We start from the raw sequence: 25,321 nt of genomic DNA, 5'->3' as shown, positions 1-25,321 counted from the left end.
TGAGTGTATTGAAACCAGAGTAGAAAATAAATATGTATAAAATGATGTACTGCCAGTTTTGTAGGTTCCCAGACCTAGTTAAAATGAGAGAAACAATTAAAAAAAGAATATTTTTAGATATAGCTGCCACATTTAACCAACAAGGGGCTGGGGATTTCAAAGCAAGTTTAGGCACTGATAGTATTGTGTGTGTGTGTGTGTTGCTATGTTATAATCTCCTTTCTATCTCTGTATGAGCAGTGTTCCTTGCTCCTCACTTCTTTCTTGGGGCCGTCTTTGAAATGGGCACAGGAACCCTGTGTCAACTATCAAAGTAGCAACAAGAAAGGATCTTTTAATCAAGGAAAGGGGATTGCAATCCAGGGTCACCACAGAGCACTGGGGTGTAAGAGTGCTCATGAAGGGCAGTGGGGAGAGAGCTTAAATACATTTCAACAGGGAGGTAGTCTTATGAAAATCTGAGCCTTGTGAAGCTGTTACATAAGTTGTTTTGCTTAACAAACAAAAGTACACAGAGAAGGCTAGGGATTCTTGGGAGTAGCAACATCTGGTCAGAATGATGGGCTCCTTTTTTTCTTTACTTTTTTTAAAACGGGTTTTAATAGTCTCTTCTACTTGGTTTTGATAATTCTCAGGCAATTTGTAGCCCTGAGATCAGACAAAGTCAGTTCATAGTCAACTGCATTCAACATTTCCCCATTTTGGTTGAGAAACATTCTGTCACTGACCAACAGAAAGGTCAAGGAGTTTGATGAACTAGTGGACCATGTTGGCTTTGGTCATCTTGCAGAGGATAACCTAAGACAACACTTAAAGAGATGGCTTGAGTGACATTGAATGAGTCCAGCAATTGTGGTATAAAATGTGAATGGCCACAGAAAGAAAATTTCCCAAAAGATGCTAATTTTTTAACGAAAAGCTGCAACAAGGTATATAAATAGACTAGGTAAATGATCAAATGAGTTATGTACAGAAAAATATGTTCAGTCACTAACCATGTTCAAATGAACTAGATATAACACTCACATAGACCATTACTGTCAAATCCTCTTTATACCCTTGTGTGATTTGGATGTTCTATATGCAAGTGTTAAGCCCTTATTGAAAAACATATACAAGAAAAATTTGGTGTCTTTTTGAGGTAACACGAGATAAACCACAAGTCACTCTTCTCTAAGATAACTAATTGTGCTGGAATTCTTTTAACACAGAATAGAAAAATGTTTCTGATTTCACCTCCCTAAATAATAGATTTACACTTTAGTCTCACAAACTACTGAAATATTGTACAATTATTACTACAACCCTGTGAGATATTTCAAGGACTTGACTATAATTTCAGGTTGAATAGTTAAGATCATACACACCTGTATCTTATTATAGTAAGTAGTATAATAAGTAGTAGCTCAGATGTGTTCTAGTATTTGCTTATTAGTAAAAAGATATAATATTGCGTTTATATCTTCCACTGACCAGCTGCCATAATTATAGAAGTTTTCCACAAAAGGAAAAAGAGTGGCACAATAAGAGAACTTGCTTAGGGGAAGGAACCATGTGCGAAGAAGAATAACAAGGTCAAACTGTATAGATGGCATAGGACATGTGCTGTGGGAGATTCAATGGACAATTTAACAAGGAGTAAAGAACACAGGACACTCAGTCCATGTTCAGTATCTTGGGGGAGTGGTTTACTACTCCTGTCATCTGCTTCTTTTTCTGACATTCAGACAGAGCTTAAAATCACCAGTAGTAGGCTGGGCTATCTACTCAGGGGTGGGGCCCTCTTTAGTTGAGACAGGTATATCCATCTGCCCACTGCATTAAGCTTTGAAATGGAGGGATTCATCAGGAGGACTTGGTAGGGTATTTTAGAGTTGAGATGCAGGGCATCCTTGTGCAGGTGTCTTTTCCAATAGATCCATTTTCCAGGTTCCCGCTGCAAGGTAGACTGGAGGAATGTGTCCCCAGAAAATGACTGAGATACAAGATGGTTAAGGTCTGGAGAGTACTGAAAGAGTCTGCAGCAGTAGAACAGAAGGGAAATCTTGGCGATGAGGGAGTGGTGAGGGCAACATCAGTACAGAACCCGGGTAAACAACTAGTACCTGTAGCCTCTGGCACAAGAAGCCTGAGACAGAGCCCCTTCCACCCTGGGAGGAGAAGTCAGTTTTAAAAGGAAGGAACAAGGCAAAAAAAGAATCTGAGAATAGAAATTTATTGTGGTGACAAGGAATACCAAGATACAAACTCGTAAGAGAACAACAAAGTCAAATATAAAATTATTTGAACACGTGAAATCTCCATCTCAATCCCTTTGGTAATGTACCTTAGAATGATAACAAAAGGATGACCTTTAAATCTTTGGTGCATAGAGCAGTGGCAAAAGTTAATCTCATTAGCCATCTTGATTTAATTAAATGTGCAACATGACTTTAGCAGCAGCTTTTTTTTTTACATTTTCATTAGAAATTAATTGTAACAGCACTTTACTTTTTGGTGGAATTAAAAACTCTGCCTTTTTAGAAAAAATGGATGAATTAGCCTGCTGGTAAACCCTGTGGAGTTCTCATTGTTTTTCTTTTAGTAACTTCTGAATTTCTCCATCATTTTCTTTAAACCAATTATGGTGTTTGTAAGTGTTCTGGTTCAGATGCATAAATGTAGTACTGTACAATAGATTCAGTGGCACTTAATTTTAGAGAGGAAAGAAAAAAATAAATCTAAGAGATTCCTCATTAAGATTGTAGCTGACATAAATCCCAGTTGGTATGAAATTCAGATTGCCTAAAAATACCTTAACAGTGTCATAGTTAAAACAATATTTAAAAAGTTGATAGATACTAAGCTGTAAAATTACAAAAGCTTAAAATAGAACACAGGTTACCAAAGTTGCAAAACCAGGCAATGAAACCAAATAATGTTAATGGAAGGAAAAAAGTTAAAATGATATAAATGTGCTTTAAAACAAAAACACTACATAGTAATAAAACAAATTCTAGTCAATTATCTTATTATAAAAGAAAACTATCTGAACACATTTTCTGCTATTCTGAGAACCCAGATGCTTAATTTGTGATACTATATAGCACTTCTTACTTTAAAATTTGTTTTTAATAAGAATATTATGTTTTACTTAAGTACTTACTGAAGCACATATCAGCAGAAAGGTATCAAATAAATACAGAAAGCCATCATGATATTCGAATGCTAAGAGCCTGAAAATGCAAAATGTCTGTAAAGCTTACAGAAAAAATACAAGGGTCAACTTTGTTTTTAACTGTTGCACCATTATCAGTGTATGTAATATGTCAATAGGGTATAATAATTAAATTGGAAGGTTGTTATTCACTGATTTTGTTACAAAGTCATTTGATTCACTTCAATAAAATTCAAATTATGCTTAAAAAGGTTCTAATTGACTTCTAGGAGCCAAGATGGTGGAGTAAACAGCAAATTGGTGTAGCTCTCCCTTATTCACCTCCAAACAACTGTAAGATAGTGCTCTAGATAAGATGGAAGGTGAAATATTCCCCATCACTGGTGCTTCAAAGGAAGGTCACATAGAGACCATCTGTGCCAAAGCTATAGCCTCTGAAAGGTTCATCTCTGGACCTGCCTTCCCTCTTTTTCTGGAAGCCCATCTCCATGAGTTTAGTGGACCAACATTGCCCACTGTGGACCATACTCTGTTTTCACCATCCCATGGGTGTGAATTCCCCACTTTCCAAGTTACCTTCCCCTCCACTCTCCCTTCTTTTTTTCTCTTTGCATTCTGTTCTAAGCTAGATATTGGCTAGAGCTACAAGCATATTTTTAGCAGTCCTTTTGGAACCAAAAGCCCCTGAAAACCAAGGGAGCACAAATCTGTCAGAAGAATTCTAAAGAAATAATGGTTATATTGATATGATGGTAGATTATTGTGCCATAAGAAAGAAGGAAATGAATAGTTTCAGAGAAAACTAGTAAGACATCTGTGAACTGATGCAGAGGGAAAGGAGCAGATCTAGACCAATATATATGACAACAATATTATAGAGAAAATCAATTTTGAAATATTTTCAGACTCTCTTCAGTGCAATGACAAACCACAGTTTCAGAGGAATTAGGGTGAAGCACACTACTCATCTCCTGGCAGAGAAGTGATATGGACATATGCTTTTCAACATGATCATTGTGGGAATTTACTTTAGATATTTTTGTGAGCATTTCCTTTTTCTGAAATTGTTTAATGGTGAGGAAAAGAGGGAAAGGAAATAAATTTTTACTAATTGGAAAAATAAATTTTAATTTTAAAAAAAATCAATTTTTAATTTTAATTTTTAAAAACAACACAGAGCAGGGTCATTTTTACTTAAATAGCTAATACTCTGATCTCTTTTTTAACTTTAATTTTATTTAGGATTGGGTCTCTACTTCAGAGATCTAATATTTTGTGAATTGCTGAACACCCCGCAATTGATCCTAGCACAGAAAAAAAGCAAAGTTAAAGCAGTAACAACCTTAGTAGTCCTACACAATATGCAGAAACAGCAGTATATATGCAAAACAATGAACAAATACTTACTAGGCTCCTATTCTGTGCCATGCACTGTGCTAAATAGTGGGGTTACAAACACAAAAAGTGAAACAGTTCCTCTAAAATAACAAGAATCAAAGCTATACATTGCTACAGAGACATGAATCTGCAATGTATGCAAAATATTAATATAGAAGCATATAAATAAGAACAATAAAATAATTTTCCAGCATATTTAAAAATTAAGTAATTAATATGTACTTCAGTGATCACGTGGAATTACATGCAGGTCACATATTCTATGAGTAAACATCAGTACTATCATCTAGCTACAGATTCCTCTGCAACATTTTAATTTAGTCTGGACACCAGTCAAATAATCCTTACTCTCTGAGACCTATTGCCAAATCTGCCCTACTCAAACTAGCTGATGGTATAGGTAGTCAGAGTCTTTATAAAAACTATAGTCTTCTATCCCTAAACCTGACCTTGTGGTAAACCCAGGCTAGCTAGTAGCTTCGCTATGATCTGTATAATGTGTCTGTATTCTAGGAATCTCTATAGATGAAGCTCTAGGCAGAGAAGATGTTGCTTATACATTTAATTCTCTCCCCGTGTTTGAATTGTGGTTCATTTTAGTTCTTTAGTTCATCTTCACTTTTACTTGAAATGTCTATATCTGAAACATAGGTTCTCATCACCTTTCTGCAACTAACAGGTTGTCTTTCTTCTTTGGAGTCCACTGATATAGATGGCCATCAGTCACTACATGTTTATAAAGGAGTCTAATTAACTCAGCTATCGGCAATAAGGCACCTGACAGAATCTGGGGTCGTTGGTACACTTGGATGTAGTAATAGGTATGTTGCCCAGTCTCTCCACCATTATCTGCTTATTACATGTACCATGATCACCAAGATTTCCAGCAAAACTCCATCTTCTTGTTAAAGGAGTTAAATCTAAGGGCTCCTTATTACCTCCAGAGTCAAAAATGACATCATCGGTGTTTTTGAAAGAGAGTCTTTGTCTATATATACATATATATATGTATATATATATATATACATACATACATAGACATACATATGTGCACATATACATATGTATCTACATATCTACATCGATCTATCAATATCCATACACACATACATAGACATACATGTAGATATATAAACATAGATATGAAGATTATACTCTACAATTTAGTCACACTAGCCTTCTGATGTCCCTCACACCAGATACTCCTCCCAAATGTGGGCACTTTCACTGGCTATCTACCATATCTGGAATTTTCTCTCTCCTCATCTCCGTTTCCTGTCTTCCTGAAGTCCCAACTAAAATTCCACCTTCTACAATAAGCTTTTCCCTCTCCCCTTAAAGCTAAGTATCTACCCTCCAATATGATTACCAGTTTTTCATATACATATATATATACACATATATATATGTATACACACATACATATATACATATACATATACATATATATATATATATATATATATATATATATATATATAGTTGTCGCATACTACAATGTTGGTTCCTTGAGGATAGACTTTTTTAAAGTATGGTTTTATTTCTGTTTCCAGTGCTTAGTGCAAAACCTAGTACATGGTAGCTAATTAGTAAAGACTTGATTACTTGCCTTGAAAGTCTTGCCAATGAACTCATGCTTCATATGCATATTTGTGTGTTTGTGTGTGTGTATATAGTGCATCCTCAATTTTTTTTAACTGGTGGAGTTGGAGGATCAAACAATATTCAAGACCACTATATTTAACAAAGTAGGGAGAAACAATGAGATGTCATTCTTCCTCCATCACCTGACTCACTGCTGTGTACAAAGCCTGTGTTGGAGACTATCGATATTTTTTTCCATTCCTGATGGGTACTAGTTCCACAGCTGCTTATTTTATGTCTTTTGCCAACATTGATTACAATAGAGATTCATTAGTGACATTTAAACTTGGATTCCCGCAGGATCCTTTCATTTGTGAACCCATTGGTCCCCATACACCTGAAGCACACTGGACAGATGAAAAAGATATCCTGTGTTGTTATTGTACAGTGTGAGGGGAAACCTGTATCCCGGCCCAGACAGATCAGGTCAAAGGGTCCAAAGAAAGGTGAGAACTGAGAGGATATTCCCTTTGCAATGATTTTGTCTTTCTTTAAGCAACATACAGCACATCAAAATATTTCCTGCATTTAAAGTGGGACAGGATTTCTGATGCAGGATCATTTTAGAAATGGTAATGAGAGAGAGAGAGGATTCATATATTACAGAAGATGGGAACTTTGGAGAATTTCATTCTGTCTGTTAGGGCAAGGTCATGGGTTTGTGAGATAATGTGGCATGAAGTAGATGTATGTGTTTCTGCTGATTTGTTAGTGCTCAGATTGAGGCATTCCAGGGACTATTGGACAAAAATGGTTTGCTGAGACCTGAAGTACCAGCAGGAAAAGTAAGTAAAATATTGGTTTGTCATATCACTATTTTTCCTTTTATTTAACTGTGGGGATAGGTATGACTGATTCTCTACATAGAAACACAGAAATTAGACCTGTTGAGAGAAGGAAAGGAAAGGAAGGAAGGAAGGAAGATGGGAAAGAAAGGAAGGAAGATAAAGAAAGTCTATAAATTAAACTATATGTTTCAGGAGGAAAATGGATATTAATTTCTGAGATGCAACTTTTATTCTATAAAACATGACATATACTCTTTGGTAAGAGTATGTTCATGGGGAAGCTAGGTGGCGCAGTGAGTAGGGCACTAGCCCTAGAGTCAGGAGGACCTGAGTTCAAATCTAGCCTCAGATACTTGATACATATACTAGCTGTGTGTGACCTTGGGTAAGTCACTTAACCCCAACTGCCCTGCCAAAAAACAAAACAAATAAAAAAAAACAATGATATAAGCTTTTCTCTTCTCTCGGGTGGCGGTTGGAAAATGGCGACTGTGGCGGAGCTTAAAGCAGACCTCTTTTATATGGAATTATATCTCATTTCTTACATGCGAATAAAGATGGCATCCAAACCACTTTCATAAAAGGATCTTCACTGCAGCTTCCAAGATGAAATTTTGGCAGGCAGCTCAATTGAAAAACACATGAAGTGCATGTGGTCATTTAGAAAAGTGGAGGTTAACGGGCACTAATGCATAAGATCATCATGTTTCTCAAGCTGTGAAGAAATAGCTTTCGTTTGGTGCAAATATACATTTTTAATTTCTATATGTATATAGGAAATTGGTATTTATTGTGATATAACAATATATAAATAATATATATGTACATTGTAGAAATGTTAGTTTTTGGAACATAATTAGCTATCTCATGTTTTTCTACATTTGTGAATAAAGGTTAACTTTGTCATCTAGCTTGCTGAATTTGATTTGAGGAAGATAAGCATTTTGTTTTTAGGCAGTATTTTAGGAGACTACAAACTAGTACAAAGTGAAAATGCTTTCATTTACTATAAAATTCCCCTCTTTGCCTTCCTTGTCCCTACTGGGAAACAGGGCTGAACATAGCTGTATGTTTTTCAACATACTTCATTTGCTGTATTTCTTTGTCCAACTAAAATTATGTAGCATAGCAAAACTACTTCAAAATACCTAAATTTGCATATATAAATGTATAGGGAGCAAAATTAAAAAGCGAAGGTAATAAAAATAATATTAAAACTGGAGAAACTATGATTAATCAGTAGTTTGTGAAATGTAAGGTGATTTTCCAAGAAGCTGTTTTTTCAGCTTTTAATAGTTCAGGTTTTTAAAATTGCCTTAGAATATGAATTTTTAATTTCTCAGTAATCTCTTACCTTAGAAAAGTTTATGCTTTTTCGGGAAGGGTTAATTTAGAGGTTGGAAGAAGAATTAGCTCTTTAAATTTCCATCAAGTCAAACAAAGGGCCCACTTTGTAGTATGGACTTGTGAAATTGCAGGCATGAAGGGACAGGCTTTGAATTAAAATACCAGAATGTGTCTACCTGTTAGAAAGATGGTATTGTTTAGCTTTTATAGAGTCCTCAATTGTATAGTTAAAGGATGAAATACTAAAATGCCTACCCCATACTCACATCTGGGAATCTTCATTAAAATTTATTTTGGCTTCACAATAGGACGTAGTATGAAATTTTCTTGCAAAGTTAGGTCTTCTAAAATTTGCTTTCTCTCACATTCATTAGTTACATGTATAATGTGGAGTTAATATTTTCCCAGTTGCTGTGGGATGTATCTGATTGCTACAAAGTATGGTGCCTTACTGGCAGAATGCAATATAATAGAAGTTAAATTTTAAAAGGTATCTAGAAAAATTTTAGCCTAAGTGGAGACCCTTGTTTCTTAATGTTAGGGGCTATTTCCAGTTGAAAATACTTTGTACTGATTTTATATTTGATGGTAATAGGTAATGTTTAGCATTTGGGGATTAACAGATCAAAAGTGTCACCAGAATACAAAAGATTTTTAAAGTGCTACCGTAAGTCATAAGATTTTAAATACATCAGTCTACTGTACAGTAAAGAATTTAAGTACAATTGATTGAATAACACTACATAAAAACACAAGAGAACTAGTTACTAATTTAAAATTAAATTTGTACTATGTGATTACAGTTATGAGTTCCATTGTATTGTATGTGGGAGTATAAATGTCTGGATTCTCCCCAGATTAACTTCAGGCTTCAAGGATGTTGGCAGTGAACGTTGAATTTACCTCAGGAATTGGAATCATGTAGGACCAAAGGCAGTCAAAATTGAGTACTGTAATTTTGGATGCAGATGTCAAAACATCAAAATGGAAGCTAAATAGAATCATGTCATATATAGACCCTAGTGCTTTCAGATGCAATGTTACCTGTAACGATTTTTATACTACAATGACTTTGATAATTTAAGTGTATCTTTCAATAAATGAGGTTAAAGCAAAAAAAAATACCTGCATGGATTACATAATGTTCTTTCTAATTTCAGGGGCCCATGAAAGCCTCTCATCAAAAGCTACCCCTCCACTCTTATGCTGCACACTTCCTAAAATTTGACAATTGCAGATGCTTCCTTTGAATGAACAAGCTTTCTCACTGAATAAGTACTATCCCTGAGAGGATTAAAACATAAAGTGATTTGTTAATTGCATATAAGAATGAATTAGCTAAAAGATTCATTATAGACAATATCTAGCTTGAAACAGAACTTAGAGAAAGATGGAAGGGAAAGAGGATATGAAGGTAACTTTGAAAATAAGGTAATCTCTCCCATGGGAAGGAGAAAACAGAGTAGGGTCCACAGTGGGCAGGGTGAAGTCACTAGGCTCCAAGAGATGGGGCTTACAGAAAGAGCAAGTGGGGAACTCCAGAGAAAAGCCTCTTGGAGGCAACAGTTTTATATAGGTGGTCTCTATGTGATCTTCCTTTGAAGCACTAGTGTTGGGGGGATATTTCATCTTTAATCTAATCATGGCTCTAGCGGACCTAGGTCAGAGCACTTTGCTTGTGGGGGTGCCTTTAACATTGGATCCTGCATGATATGACATGGGTGCTTAGTGCAAAGCAACTCAAACCATCTTAGCTGCCAGAGTGAAACTTTTTTTCTCAAAGTTCAGGAAAAATACCCTCAGGATGCTTTGTGAATAAAATATTACATATATTACAACAGTCAAGCAAATCCTATAACTAATTGAGGTCTCCGGAGTAAGTCTATTCCAATGCAGAATGGAAAAAAGTTACATGAAGTGCAGATGGGAAACATTCGTTTAATGACTGAATATCATAAATTAGTGATTATTGAAAAACAATTGTGGGGCACTGTGGATAGAGCACTGGTCCTAGAGTCAAAAGGACCTGAGTTGAAATCCATCCTCAGACACATACTAGCTGTGTGACCTTGGAGAAGTCACTTTACGTGATTGCCTCCCAAAAAAAGAGAAAGAAAAGAAAAGAAACAATTGTGACCAGATACTAAACCAAAGGAAAGGAAAGTTCTGTCCTCTGCCCTTAGATTCACTTTTACAGATAGAATGAACAGAGGCAACATCAAGAAAAAGATAAAATCATCAGTGAAATGTGATGCCAACTATTTCTGTGGAAAATTGCAGTGCCAACAGTAATGGGACAGATGAGCCCATTCTGCCTGAGAACAGAGTAGAAAACAAACTTATCAGACAGAATTACCCAAATCACAAGAATCAGGGCACTCTTCAAGAATCATGTAGACCATGCCCCAAATCTATGGAGGAAAAAAAGAGAAGTCTGTGCTTAGCACAGACAAAAACTCTATTTTAAATATCCAAGAAGCACTATGGATTTTCCAGAATGAAATTCAGCATCTATATCTGAGATATTCTTTGGAAATATACAGACATTGACTCCTGCCCTTTGATGGAAGTTGGGTCGAGCTTAGAGCTTCACAGACAGGTGAATTACCTGTGTGATGTCAGAGGTACAGGGAGCTTTCTCTTTTACCATGTGCTGCATGTTTCTTGAACTTCCTTTATTATAGTTATTTCCTTTGAATGAAAGTTTCCTTACTGAAAAGGATGAAGAAAGATTGGTAATGCTTTCCAGAGAAGGAAAATTGTTTAAGGTGGCACAGTGGGCAGTGGGGGTCAGAGGAGGGAGTTCGTCAGGAAGACAAAGTTAGAGACAAGTTTCTACTAGGGCACAATTCTGGATCCAGAAGTCACTCTATGTGGAATCTTTCCCACAAAACCTAAGAAAAAGAGAAATTCCCTCTCCAATAATAATGGATCCAAGAATCCAAGATCGTTGTTCCAGGTTTTGTTATGGTCTGCAACACTGGATTCGGCACTGTGCAAACTGGTCATTCTGGGATATAGAATCCTCACTTCTAAAGACTCAGGAAAAATTCCCCTTTGGGGTAATTGCAGGGATATTTTACAGCAACCAAGAAAATTCATTCCCACAACTAACTGGGTTCTCCTAAGGAAATCTAATCTAGGGAAGGATAGAGGAAAATTGAAGGAAGATGGGAAACATTGGTATAGCTACTGAATGGAATTAGCTTGTGACTAGTAAGAAACAATTGTGACCAGATCCTCCTCAAAGAAAGTGAGATTGCCTATCCTTAATCACAGGGACAGAGTGAGCAGGCAGAGAAGGCATCTACAATGATGCAAAGTATCACTGGCAAAAGGTGATGCTGGACTATGGCTACTTCTCATTGCAGTGATCCACTGTGATGGAGCAAATGACCTGTTCCTGTCTGAAATTGAGCTAGAATATACAATCATAAGAACAAGGATCCTGAAATCCAGGTGGATCCCCAACAGTGAACTTATCCAAACACACAAGCTGCCACTTCTATGTAGGGAAAGAGAGAATTCTAGGTTTCATTCTCCAATATCCAGAGCGTTTACATAAATAAACCACCTCAATATACCTGCCCTACAGAACTAAAGATACAAAGATTTATATTTCCTCAATGGTTTTTCGTATCTCTGAACATGACCTCCAGCATTGTAGGTAGAAATTCGTAAACATAATATTACCTTAGAAAAGGAAAAGGTACAGCAGGGGGAAAATGTAAATTAACAAATACTCTCCACTGAGGTCAATCTTCTGCAGAAGCAAAGTAGATAATAGTCTTCATGATGGAGTTATATGTGCATTGCCTCCACTTCCAAAAACTCCAATGCCCCTTCTAAATAATAGTAATATTGTGTTACCTTCTAAAAGTTAAGCAATTCTTTGGAAGGGGCCATTAGTAGCTATTTATTACCTACTGTGGTTTCATTTTCTAGTTCTTCTGTTACGACATTGCAGAAAGAAGTAATTAAATAGGGAATGCAATACCAGGATGTACAGGAGGTCCTAGGTAGGGGACAACGAGAAAAAACTATTAGAAGCAAGAAGAAGCATTAGGAGATAGTTTGGAGAGTGGAGAGAAGCCACCTTAACTCTAATGGGAAGATTTTGTGACTGGATTTTTCTTAAGCTAAATCTTCCCTTCATTTCTTTGAAAGTACTCAAACATTAAAAAGTCCAGAGGACATCCAGGAAATACAGAAGAGGGCAGCTGATGAACGAAGGTAGTAGAGTTGCTGTTCAGTCACGAACAACTCTTCAGGACCCTATGGACCATACTGTCAATGGGGTTTTCATGTAAAAGTAACTGAAATGATTTGCCATTTCCTTCCCTAGCAGATCCTTTCGTCAAACAAACAGAGGTTAAGTGAAATGTCCAGAGTCACAAAGTTTGGAAGAGTCTGAGGATTGATTTGAACTCAGTTCTTCCTGACTCCATGTCCAGACCTCTATCCACTGAACCACTAACTGCCTCTAAGATAAGAGAAGAGCAGGCAGAAAAGTTGGTTCACAATCAAAATAATATGGAAGCTGGAAATGAGGCAAAGAAAGAAGAATAGTGTTAGGGCTGAGGGTTTGCAGGTGTGGGTGGATATTAAATGGCCTTGCAGTTGTCCAGGGGAGAGTAATTTTCTCCACTTCCAATAGAAGTAGGAACAAAGGTGTCAAGGAAACCACCTAAGTGCTTATGGAGGCCTTGTGAATCTAATTGGGAATGGAGAAGTGTTTTCTGAGGAGAGGTTGACTTAGAATGAATGAGATTAGAGTAAATGGGTCTGTGTTCTTGGATGTTCTCATCTGGGATGGGTGTGGTGGGAACAGGTGGCCTCCCACCTTGGTTGTGTGTACCTCCTTTATAGGAAACTCCACTTTCTCCCAGCAAAAGTACTGTCCCCCCACATCATTTTATGCTCCTCCAGCAACATGCTGCACAACTGCTCCCTCCACTTGTCCTTCCTGGGCCCTGTTACCATTTTCCCCTTTTCTAACTATTCTTTTCTCCCCGCTCTCGTCATTGACCTAATTCCCAAAGCATTTCATGATTTTATGTTCTTTAGGAAGACTTTCCTCTCCCTTCACCCTAGCACCTGTGGTATGACTATCTTCTACCCTGCCACCACATTTTCCAACAATAAATTTGCTCCAGACACTATAATGGTTCTGCTTCCTATTTTGGACCCAGAGAATAGATTTCCTCTGACTGGCTTGCTAGTCTGGGACTGTAAGGCCATGTCTTGGTGAAGTATTTTTTGAGAAAGGGTGTGGTCAGAAAGAGGAGAATGGAATTAGCATATCAGGTCTCCCAGGTATTAGACACGACAGCAATGAGCATAGATGTAGTACAGTGTGTGGTAGATTCAGTCAGGTTGAGGTGGCTTAAGGCAACTATTCCTAATGGACTTGTTACTTTAGTTACTTGTCCCTAAAGGATATTGGGTTGTGGAGAGAAAGGTTGCTGGAGTTGCTGGGCACTGATGCTTTCCACTAAGACTTCAACCTCAACATTAATTGTGGCTCTAAGACCCAGTCCTGATTTCTCCTACCACCATCTCCACCCCACCCCAACAATCTCAGCTGTGCCACCGTTATAATAGGTAAACTCTGGACAGATAACCTATCTGTGATGCTCTTTTCTGAGCACTGTCACCTTAAGAAAAGATAGAGCCTCCTCAAGGAGAAACCACAAGGACTTAGACGACGTGTGGTCTGGTTGTATAACAGCCTGGTTTTACGATAGACAAAAGAACCCAGAGGAGCATGAAGTTAAAGAAAAGAAATTGGGCTTTTAGAGATGAATGTTTACACACTATTTCCTGTGGAACCAGTTAGTTAAGGTCAAAGTATGTACATTGCACAAATGTATAACAGCAAGAAACATTTTGTTAAGCAATATTTCACAAGAAAAAAATTGAAAATTAGCAATAACCATTAAGATGCTTAGAAATTAATTTTAAAAAATCAAATTAAAAGTACTCATTAAAACTCTGAGGTTTGATCTCCCATACTGCATATAATGGCAAAGGTCCAAAAAAAATAAAGCTACACAATTTAGAAGGAATTTGGAAAAATAAGGACATTAATATTGGATTACTAGATGTAAACATTAGTCAAAAGGATTCATAAAACAATTTGAAATTTCCTGACAAAAGTGAAGAAAATATTCATAGTCTGCAAGCCAATGATCTCACCACTGACCACCCAAGGAGGAAAAAGACAGAAAAAATCACCTCATATATTGCTAGATATCATGGGACTTTCTGGGGTAGTAACAAAGTGGATATGAAGTGAGTGTCTGACAGTCGGGGAAGGGCTGAAAATTTTTGTGGTATATAAACAGAAGTATATTTATCATGCACCCTTGTAGATACTCACTGTGTTGGTCTTCTTTAACTTTTTTTTCTAGGACATAAAGGGATTCAGTGAAGGAGGTGTGTATCCAGAGATCAGTATGGTGGGAAAACAGAAGGAAGCAACACAACCTTTTTAGATAAAACAAAGTAAAGTTGATTGGGAAGGATTGGAAGGAACTGGGGGAAGGAAAAGAAAACTAGCTAGGGGACAAAAGTCCTTACAAAAATGCTATGCTCAGTAGCTGATACAGACCTCAAAGCCATTGAGGAAAACACAATGATGTGAATATGATTGCTTTTTAGCCTGTGAAAGAAAAAAAATGGACCAAGAGTGAGTTCTGAGCATTTGTATCCAAATTGCATTGCTGACTTATTTTATGATGGTACTTCTCATTCTCGATCTCTCTCTCTCTCTCTCTCTCTCTCTCTCTCTCTCTCTCTCTCTCTCTCTCTCTCTCTCTGTCTTTTACATGCAGATCCATCAAAAGACAGAGGTCAGAGATGAGAAACCATACAGATGTAACATTATTCATTTTTCGGGGATTGACAGATGACCCACAGTTGAAGGTTCTGCTTTTTATCTTTCTGTTTCTGACCTACATGCTGAGTGTTGCTGGAAACTTGACCATTATCACCATCACTTGGGTGGATCCTCACCTTAAAACTCCCATGTATTTTTTCCTTAGAAATTATTCCTTCTTAGAATTGTCATTCACAACTGTCTGTATTCCAAGATTCCTGTACCACATGTCAACTGGGGACTATTCTGTGACTTACAATGGATGTTTTACTCAATTATTTTTTGGTATCCTCTTTGGGGTCTCTGAATTTTTTCTCTTAGCTACCATGTCTTATGACCGGTATGTAGCCATTTGCAAACCCCTACACTATGCAGCCATCATAAACAACAGAGTCTGTAACCAGCTTCTCCTTGGTTGTTGGTTGTCTGGGTTGATGATCATTGTTCCAATACTTGGTGAGGGTCTTGAGCTAGAATTCTGTGACTCCAGTATTATTGACCATTTTGTCTGTGATATATCACCATTGCTGGAGATCGCATGCTCTGATACACATTTCCTAGAAAGGATAATTTTAGCATGTGCTGTGTTAACTCTCATCATCACCTTAGTGTTAGTGGTTCTATCTTATGCCTATATTGTCAGGACTATTCTGAGATTCCCCTCAGTTGAACAAAGGAAAAAAGCCTTTTCCACTTGTTCCTCCCACATGATTGTTGTCTCCATGACTTATGGCACTTGCATCTTCATTTATATTAAACCTTCTGAAAAAGAAGGGGTGGCTATGAATAAAGTGGTAACACTGCTTGCAACCTCAGTGGCACCAGTAATGAACCCCTTTATTTACACCTTGAGGAATAAACAAGTAATAAAAGCTTTTAAAGACACATTCAAAAAGATTGCATTGATTTCAAAGCTATAAGAGGCAATAGGCATTCAGGAGAAATTAGTAAAAGAAAACCTGAATACCTTTGAACTCTTCGTTCTGTGTCTATAACCCACTTTTATTCTCTTTCCAATGCCCCCTTACCCATAGACCTAAATCTCACAGCTCACTTTCTCTCTTATCCAGAAATACTCACTGATTGAGGTTTTCCCCTCCCTACTCCATCCCACTTTCAAAGGTTTTCACTTGTTTCAACCACATCGCTCACCGCTTCGTTTCTATAAAATCCATGGAAGACTTTTTTACAAACAACTATGCATGAGACACTTATTATCACAGAATTTTCCAGCCCCTAACTAAATAGCCAATATAAATTCATTAAGTGTCTATTACATACCAGGCACGGCACTAAGTACAAAGATAAAGGTATGAAAAAACAAAGACAATCTCTGCCCCACAGGAAGTTAAAATCTGTTTAGGAAGACAACACACACAAAAGAAGGCTGAAAAATAGGACAGGAAAGGTAGCCTGAATGAGGGAACACTGGAGAAGTCAGTCAGAGAATTCCAGTCAGATGAGAAATGAGGGAATGTTGGAGCTGAGCTCTCTCCTTAACTAGAGGTTTGGAGTTCATGGTTCCACCATCTAATCAGTCAGAGACAGAGAATAGTGATGAGGTGGACTACAAAGGCTGATGAGATCTTTCAGGATGATGAAGTCTGCCCAATACTGAGCTTCCTGAGGTATGGTGGAGATGTCAGTCAGAGAACACTCAACCTTGTGCAGCCAAGTGAAGAATCAATTTTGCCTGGTGATTCACATTATAAAACATGAAAGCCCAAATACTGAGATCTCCTGCCTGAACACTGAAATTAGCCGTGTGTAAATTGTCATGTGGAGCTATTGGCTTAAGACCTTAAAAGGCAATAGCCAAAGCCTCAAAACAAAAGCTATCTTAAAACCAAAATTATGGAGTGTGCCATCAAATAAGAAAACAGAAGTTATTACCTTCAGGTTTTATTAACATACCTCTTTCCCTCAGTGGCAACCTGTGCATTTTTCTCCTTCCTGTAAAAATAATGCCTTATCCTTTGATTGCAGACATATTAATTTTTAGCACCATATTTTGCTGACCTGTAAGAAAGAAATCATTGGTCATATGCTCAAAAAGTAAAACTGAATAAAGGCCGTAGAAGAACTTTGTTAGTTACGTTCCTGAAAAAAGATTTTTTTTTCATCTGGCAGCATATAAAGGGGAAAAAAAACATTTTTCTGTTACAATTTACTCCTTCCTTGAGGTTAGTAATTTTTTTTAAATGTTGTTAATGTCATTTATTCACATGTATTATTTTTTTTTGGTTTTTGGCAGGGCAATTGGGGTTAAGTGACTTGCCAAGGTCATACAGCTAAATACGTGTGTCAAGTGTCTGAGTCCGGATTCAAACTCAGATCCTCCTGATTCCAGGGCCAGTGCTCTACTCACTGCACCACCTAGCTGCCCCACATGTATTATTTCCTCTAATCAGACCTTTAGATATATTACCAAGTATTTTCAAGACTTTAAATATTCTTTTGCTTTCTCCTCCCACTAAGACAATTACTTGAGGGCAAAGTTGACTAGTTTCCTGACACTACATTTATGTAGCACTTGCAGGCATCAATACAGCCTATGAAGTGAGCCCCCTGGACTGGTTATCCCATTTATAGGGGGGAAAATACTATTTTTGCTTTACTTTGTATTCTATCTCATTATATGCTTTTGTTTTGAAATAACTATATTATTTGCCTGACTAATGAACACAAACATATTGGTAGGGTCTCATCAGTTATTATGAGCTATGCTTTGGAGTGAAGTTACACCCACTGTGTAGCAAATGGAGCTACCCCTCTAACTCACAAAATGGTTCCCAAGACCACTGAGGTACTCTCTAGGTTTGCATCCCCTCAAAACCGTAATTCCCTACCTTCTACCAACATATTTTGTTTTACTACTCAAACAGAGAACACATTTAGTTAAAATAAAAAATACCTAAAAAGATAGCACATTTAAAAAAGTAATAATAACATATTCCTCACATAAAATTGAGTAGCAAGTGGACATATTATCCATGAGAAGAGCAGATATACATCTAAGGAACATATAGAAAGAAAACATATATGGCCATTATTTGTGCATGGAGGGATAGGTGACTTAGGCCCCTAATGCTGCAGGACTACTGTCCTTACTTAATGATATTATTACTACACTATTCCCACTACATTTCCTTCCTGTTTGTCTCTGCTAGGTTCATATATTACTGAAGAATTGACTTGGTATTTTAAATTTTTCTAGCTTATCCAAGACATTGCTCATTGTTATTTATAATTCTAAGGGGAGGGATGTTCAAACACAGGTACAGATTCTTAGTATCATTATGGTGTTTTTCTCCCAGGTTGAGCAAGGGAGTAATTTTAATTACTTTGTTGAAAAAAAGATGAAAATGAGTTGTTCGGAGTGAACCTGGGAGAGAAAGAACAAAGGGAGCAAATTTACGAGAGTATACAATGCTGAGAGTTAGTCATACTCAGTAACCAAGTGGGACTTTTGGTATATTCTGAGAAAGTTATAATATTAATACAATTGACTGTAGCTGATCAGATAGGTGTTTCTACATTATTCTGCCAAGAAGACATAATATTTTCCATAAAAAAGGTGTTTCCATTAATCATTCGCTATTACTTGGGGGATGGAGGCATGTGGGATGTAATGTCAAGCTCCTTAAAAATACAATAGTCAGTCAGGGAAAAAATTTAATTCCTTAATAGCTTTCAAATAGATTTTGCCAGATACGTTGTCTCCATCATATGTATCATCTCAGCTGAATGAACGCATTGTCTACACTGGTTGCATTGCTTCTGACATACCCTCCTTCATTAAATGCAAAAGTAATTCTGGATGATTATCCAAAGATTTTGTGATCACCATTGGGGAAAGCTCCACTGCACATGAGGTTATAAGGCTCCTCAATTTGTTTATTTAGTTTCATAGCAAATCATGCTACACAAGGATTACTTTATAAACCTAGAAACAAAACTTATTGTGCTAAAAAACAGTCAATATCTCAAAGCAAATAATGAAAAACGTGGCAAAGAGGCATAGTATTAAAAGATCTCAAACTACAGTTAAGGAAAATAAGCAACAAAGCCACTTGGTACTGCCTGAAAACTAGAAAAACTGATCAGTAGAAGAGTAGTTATATAATACACAAATGCAATCAGCAAAGTAGCATAGTCTTTCATAAATACATTTACTAGAATGACCCATTCTTGCAAAGAAACTGCTGGGGTTAGGGAGGACAGAATCAAAAGCAGTCTAAAAGAAATTAGGTTTAGTCAAAGATCTAATTCCATATATCACAATAACCTCCAAATTCAAACATGATCTAATTTTAAAAAAAATAATCTTATAGACAAATCACAGAAATTATAGCTAGGGAGAGAATTCATAACCAAACAAGGAATAGAGAGGGTTGAAAAAGATAAAATGGTCCAATTTGATTACTTAAAATTAAAAGGTTTCTGCATCATGCAGTTAAAATTAATGAGGAAACAATCAACCAGATGGGAAAAAAATCTTTATATTAGTTTCTCTGATAAGTGTCTGAAATCTAAGATAGATTAAAAGAAAACCTAGGCCAAATACAGTAAAACAAGAACTATCACCCCCGAAGAAAAAATAGTAAAAGAACAGAAAATGCTAATTCTCAAGAGAATAAATCCAATTCATCAATAGCCACGTCAAAATGCTAAAAAATCATTAATAACAAGAGAAGTCGAAAATAAAAACAGTTTTGAGTTGTTGTCCTTTACCTAGTAAGTTATAAAATATAACCCCCAAAAAAGGAAAATAACAATTATTAGAAAGACTCTAAAAGCTGTTGGAGTAAACTAATGCTCTTTTTATGCTGCTTTGAATTGTTGCAGTCATCCTTAAAAAAATGGAAATGTAACCAAAATATCCCTAAACTTTAACACAATAACTCCTCTAATTATAACAGTATATAATAATGTATAAAAAACTAAAGGAATGCTCATTAATTGGTAATGGCTGAACAAATTATGGTATGTAAATGTAATGGGATATTATAGTACTATAAAAAATAACAAAAGGAACAGATTAATATAAAAGGAGAACAGATGTATAAAATAATGCAAAGTGAAATGAACTGATTCAGAAAGACAATTTTAAAATGATTAACCTATTAAAGAAAAAAATTTTGAAAGACATAGGAACTCTAGTCAATTCAATGGATCAATGAACTACTGACTCCAGATGTCTCATCATAAAGCACGCTTCCCACCTCTTCTCAGAGAATTGATGAAGAGTAGATGCAGGACAGAAAATTCATTTTTCAGAGATATCCAATGTATGAATATATTTTGCTTGATTAGTCTAATTTGCAAAATAGGAAGATTTTTTTCTTCTCAAAATTTGGGAGAGGCCGTTGGGGGAAGGAGAAGGAGAGTGGGAAGGAGGGAAGGGGACAAAGAGAAAAAATAAGGAGAAGGATGAAAAGAAAGAAAAAGTGATAATTTTAACATTGCAAACATGGCACAGAAATTTCATGAGGAGACACAAGTAAACAGGACAACTTTGAAACTAACATTTTGGGAAAACTCAAGCTGTGTGTGATAGAGTCATAATTCCATGTATAATTTTTTTTGCCTTTTTTGCATGGAAATTTTCATGTTTGATTATGTTTTAGTACAGACTAACACAAATTAAATTTTTAAAAATACATAAAAGGATCATTAGTAATTTTGGAGAAAGCAATTTCAGTTCAGTAATGAAGCCTAAAGCAAGATTGTAAGGAGATAAAAATGAATAGAAGGAGCAGAAGGGCACACCAATGAGTACAGATGGCTTTCTATAGACCCATTCTGAAAAGCTATGAAAGAGAGGAAAGGTATAAATAGTTCTAAGGCATCAGGGAAGGAGATAGTGGATAGACAGAGATTTAAACTTAAAGAGAAAGTCATGGGGTTGGGGGAGAGGGAGTTCTTGAAGAAGTTAGTTCCAAAAAAACCTGGGAAAAGATAGGGTCAAAGCAAAAGTTGAGGGTTTGACCTTGGTAAGGAGAGGGGCCCTATCTTCCTCATGGACTTGAGCAAATGATAGGTGGAATGAAGGAAGGAAGGAAAGAAGGAAGAAAGGAAGGAAGGAAAGAAGGAAGGAAGGAAGGAAGGAAGGAAGGAAGGAAGGAAGGAAGGAAGGAAGGAAGGAAGGAAGGAAGGAAAGAAGGAAGGAAATAAGGAAGGAAGGAAGGAAGGAAAGAAAGAAGGAAGGATGGATGAGAGGAAGGAAAGAAGAAAGAAAGTATGAAAGGATAGATGGATAGATGAGGGGGCAAGAATACAGAATAATATTTAGTTGAACTAACCATAGGTTAAGTGTGTTTAGGAAGAAAGGGTGACAAAAGTACGAGTAAAAGATGAGGGGAGGTGTGTAAAGAAGGGAGAAAAAAGAAAAAAAAAAAGATAATTTGTTAAGTGATTACTAAGTGCACAGAACTGTGCTAAAATCTAGAGAACAAAATACTAAAGTGAGGGAATCTCTGCCCTTAAAAACTTTACATTAAAATGGGAAATGGGTGCAACATGTGGGGACAGCTATTTGCTACAGTGGATAGATTACTCCGTATAGAGTCCTGTGGATCTGAGTTGAAGCCTGTCCTCAGACACCTACTAACTGTGTGACCCTGGGTAAGTTACTTAACCTTCATTGGTCTCAGTTCCTCATCTACAAAAATAGGGACATACTGGAGAAGGTCTTACTTTTCCATTAGGAACTTGAAAATAATCTGGGAACAGATGTCCTTTTTCAAGCCAGAAGTCAGAAGAATGACATTTCTATTCTCCCATGCTTTCACCAACTCAGCCCCTCATGAAGACACAGAACACTGAGTAATCTGTCTTTACCAATAAGAAGAGAACCATACACAAGGACTTTAAAGATGAATGATTTTGTACTTTTTAATCAGTGGAATAGATTATGTACACAACATAGAGAATCAAGGTAACACAGTAGCAAGATGTTCAATAAACTCAAAGATGCCCAGTTACTGATAGAAGTGTTTATTACTTGACAAAATGTGATGGGAAAGCAGTCTGGCAGAAACCAGATGTAGATCAGTAGCTTACACCATACACCAAGGTAAGTTCCACATGGATACCTGACCTAGATATGAAAAGTCATATAAACAAATTAGAGAAGAAAAGAAGAAACTACCTTTCTGATCTATGGCTAAAGGAAGAATTCATGATTAAATAAGTGATAGAGGGGATCCCACAAGATAAAATAAACAACTTTTTATTGTATATAATTTAAAAGGTTTTACACAAGTAAATCCAAAGAAGTAAAAACCAGAAGGGAAACAAATAAACTGGCTTGAACAACACATTCCTGAATGCTGCCACTTGCAATAGTGAATGCAGATATGAAGTAATATTTTATTTTAATTAAATTAAGAATTGTAAACTTTTTAATCTTATCAAAAGCAATGTTGTATTTACAGTATTTTATCACCCACTGCATTCTTACTCCAGGTCTGAATTGCTGAACTAGCCTCAGTTGATCCTAGCACAGAAAATAAAGCAAAAGTAAAACAAAAATAACCTCAGTAGTCCTATACAATATGCAGAAACAGCAGTGTATATGCAAAACAATGAACAATTATTTACTAGGCTCCTATTCTGTGCCAGGCACTGTGCTAGATAGAGGGATTATAAATCCAAAAATAACGAAACAGTTCCTCTAAAATAACAAGAATCAAAGCTATGCATAGCTACAAAGAGGTGAATCTATGATATATGCATAATATAAATACAGGAACAAATAAATATGAACAATAAAATTATTTTTCAGCATACTAAAAATGCAGTAATTAATCAGCTATAATATGGAATTACATGCAAGGCATATATCATATGAGTAAACATTAGGACTATCATCTAGCTACAGACTCCCCTGTAACATTTTAACTTAGCCTGGACACAGGTCAAATAATCTTAACTCTGAGACCTATTGACCTATCTGCTATACTTGAACTATACTTGAAGTTGATGGTATAGGTAGTCAGAGTCTCTTTCAGAACTACAGTCTTGTATCCCTAAAACTGACCTTGTGGTAGACCCAGGATAGCTAGTAGCTTTCCTACGATCTGTACAATGTGTCTGTACTCTAGGAATGTCTATAGATGAAGATATAGACAGAGAAGATGTTGCTCATAAGTTTAATTCTCTCCCCATATTTGAATTGTGGTTCATTTTACTACTTCATTTTATCTTCACCTTCCTTAAAATGTCTTTCTGGGACATGGGTTCTTACCACCTTTCCACAACTAACAGATTGCCTTTCTTCTTTGAAGTCCATTGATATAGATGACCATCTGTCACTTACCTGTTTGTAAAGGATTCTAATTAGCTCACCTATGGGTAATAAGGAATTGCAAGAGATTTGTCTACACAAGACACCTGACAGAAGGTGGGGTCATTTCTGTGCTTGGATGTAGTTATAGGTAAATTGCCCAGTCTCTCCAACCTTAATCACTTATTTGTGTGTACCATGAACACCAAGATTTCCAGCAAAACTCCATCTTTTGTTGAAGGAGTTAAATCTGATGTTTCCTTATGTCCTTTTGAAAGACAATCTTTGTCCATCTGTCTCTCTAGCTTATCTTCCTGTCTCTATGTATATCTACAACTAGATAGCTAGATGGAGAGATAGATAGATAGATAGAGGTATATAAACATAGCTATCTATGTAGAAGTATACTCTACAATTTAGTGACACTAGCCTTCTGATGACCCTCATACCAGACAGTCCATCTCCCAACTCTGGGCAATATCGCTGGCTATCTACCATATCTGAAATTTTCTCTCTCCTCATCTCCATTTCTAGGCTTTCTGAAGTCCCAAATAAAATCCCGCCTTCTACAATAATCCTTTCCCACTCCACCTAATACTAAGTGTCTTCTCTCCAATATTATCTCCAGTTTATCCTGTATGTACCTTGCTTATACATAGTTGTTTCCCTGTTAGACTTGCTCCTGGCAAATGGACTTTGTTTTAAAGTTTGGTTTTATTTGTATCCTCAGTGCTTAGTGCAAAAACTGGCACATTGTATCTGCTTAATAAATATTTGATTGCCTGACAGGAAGGTCTTGCCAATGAAGTCAGGTTTCATACTACCATTTATTCCTTTAAGTGCTTCCTTGAGCTAAAGTTGTAACAGTAGAGTTAGCATCTTTCAGCTTTGCTCTCAGACAAGAGACATACTGGTTGTAGGCATCTGTAGCCACTCAATCTTTAGAGATATCAAAACACGGGTCTAAAGGTAATTGTGGTTCTCACTCAAACAACCAAAGGTCTTGTTTCTCCTTAAAGCAAACTGGCTATTCCTTACCTAAGATACCCCATCTCCCAACTCTGTGATGTCGCACTAAGTTTCCCCCAAGCCTAGAGCACAGTGGCCCCTCACCTCCATCTCTTAGCTTCCCTCAATGCTGCTCAAATCCTGCTTTCAGCAAAAAGCCTCTTCTGGTTCTATCTCAACTTCCTTAGCCAAGTGCCTTCACTTGGAGGTGATCTTATGTACATTTATTTGCATGTGTCTCCTCCGTTAAAATGTCTTTGAGAACAGGGACAAAATTTTGGTCCTCTTTTTTAACCCAGACCTCAAACTAGTGTCTGACATATGCTAAGCATTTAATAAATGCTAGTGCACTAATTGACTTCCTAATACATTAAAAAATCAGTACATTGTACAATATATAAATTAATCTCTCTCTCTCTCTCTCTCTCTCTCTCTCTCTCTCTCTCTCTCTCTCTCTCTCTCTCTCTCTCTCTCTCGCTCTCTCTTTCTGTATGTGTGTGTACATGTGTGTGTGTGTTTGTGTGTGTGCGTGTGTGTGTGGAGTGCATACTCAAGTATTTGAACTGCTGGAGGTGAAGAATCAAACTATATTGAACACCAATATATAAGAAAGTGTGGAGAGAAGCAATGAGAGGTCATTCTTCCTCCATCACCTGTCTCACTGCTGTGTACAAAGCCTGTGTAGGATGCTACTGATAATTTTTCCATTCCTGATGGATACTGGTCCCACAGCTGCCTATTTTGTGTCTTTTGCCAAAGCTGATTGCAATAGAGATTCATTAGTGGCTTTTGAACTTGGGTTCCCCAAA

At 36.7% G+C, this 25,321-nt stretch overlaps 1 protein-coding gene across 1 annotated transcript; it reads left to right on the top strand.

Moving 5' to 3' along the window:
- The first annotated feature begins 15,195 nt into the window (after positions 1-15,195).
- Positions 15,196-16,134, top strand: LOC118851874 (olfactory receptor 6C2-like). The gene has a single exon (XM_036761447.1). The coding sequence runs from the start codon at positions 15,196-15,198 to the stop codon at positions 16,132-16,134; it is 939 nt and encodes a 312-aa protein (XP_036617342.1).
- The last annotated feature ends 9,187 nt before the right edge of the window (positions 16,135-25,321 follow it).

Source organism: Trichosurus vulpecula, chromosome 5 (assembly GCF_011100635.1).
Source record: "Trichosurus vulpecula isolate mTriVul1 chromosome 5, mTriVul1.pri, whole genome shotgun sequence".
NCBI classification, from domain to species: Eukaryota; Metazoa; Chordata; class Mammalia; order Diprotodontia; family Phalangeridae; genus Trichosurus; species Trichosurus vulpecula.
The sequence above is the reverse complement of the archived record's forward strand: the minus strand, read 5'-3'. Positions and strand labels throughout refer to the sequence as shown.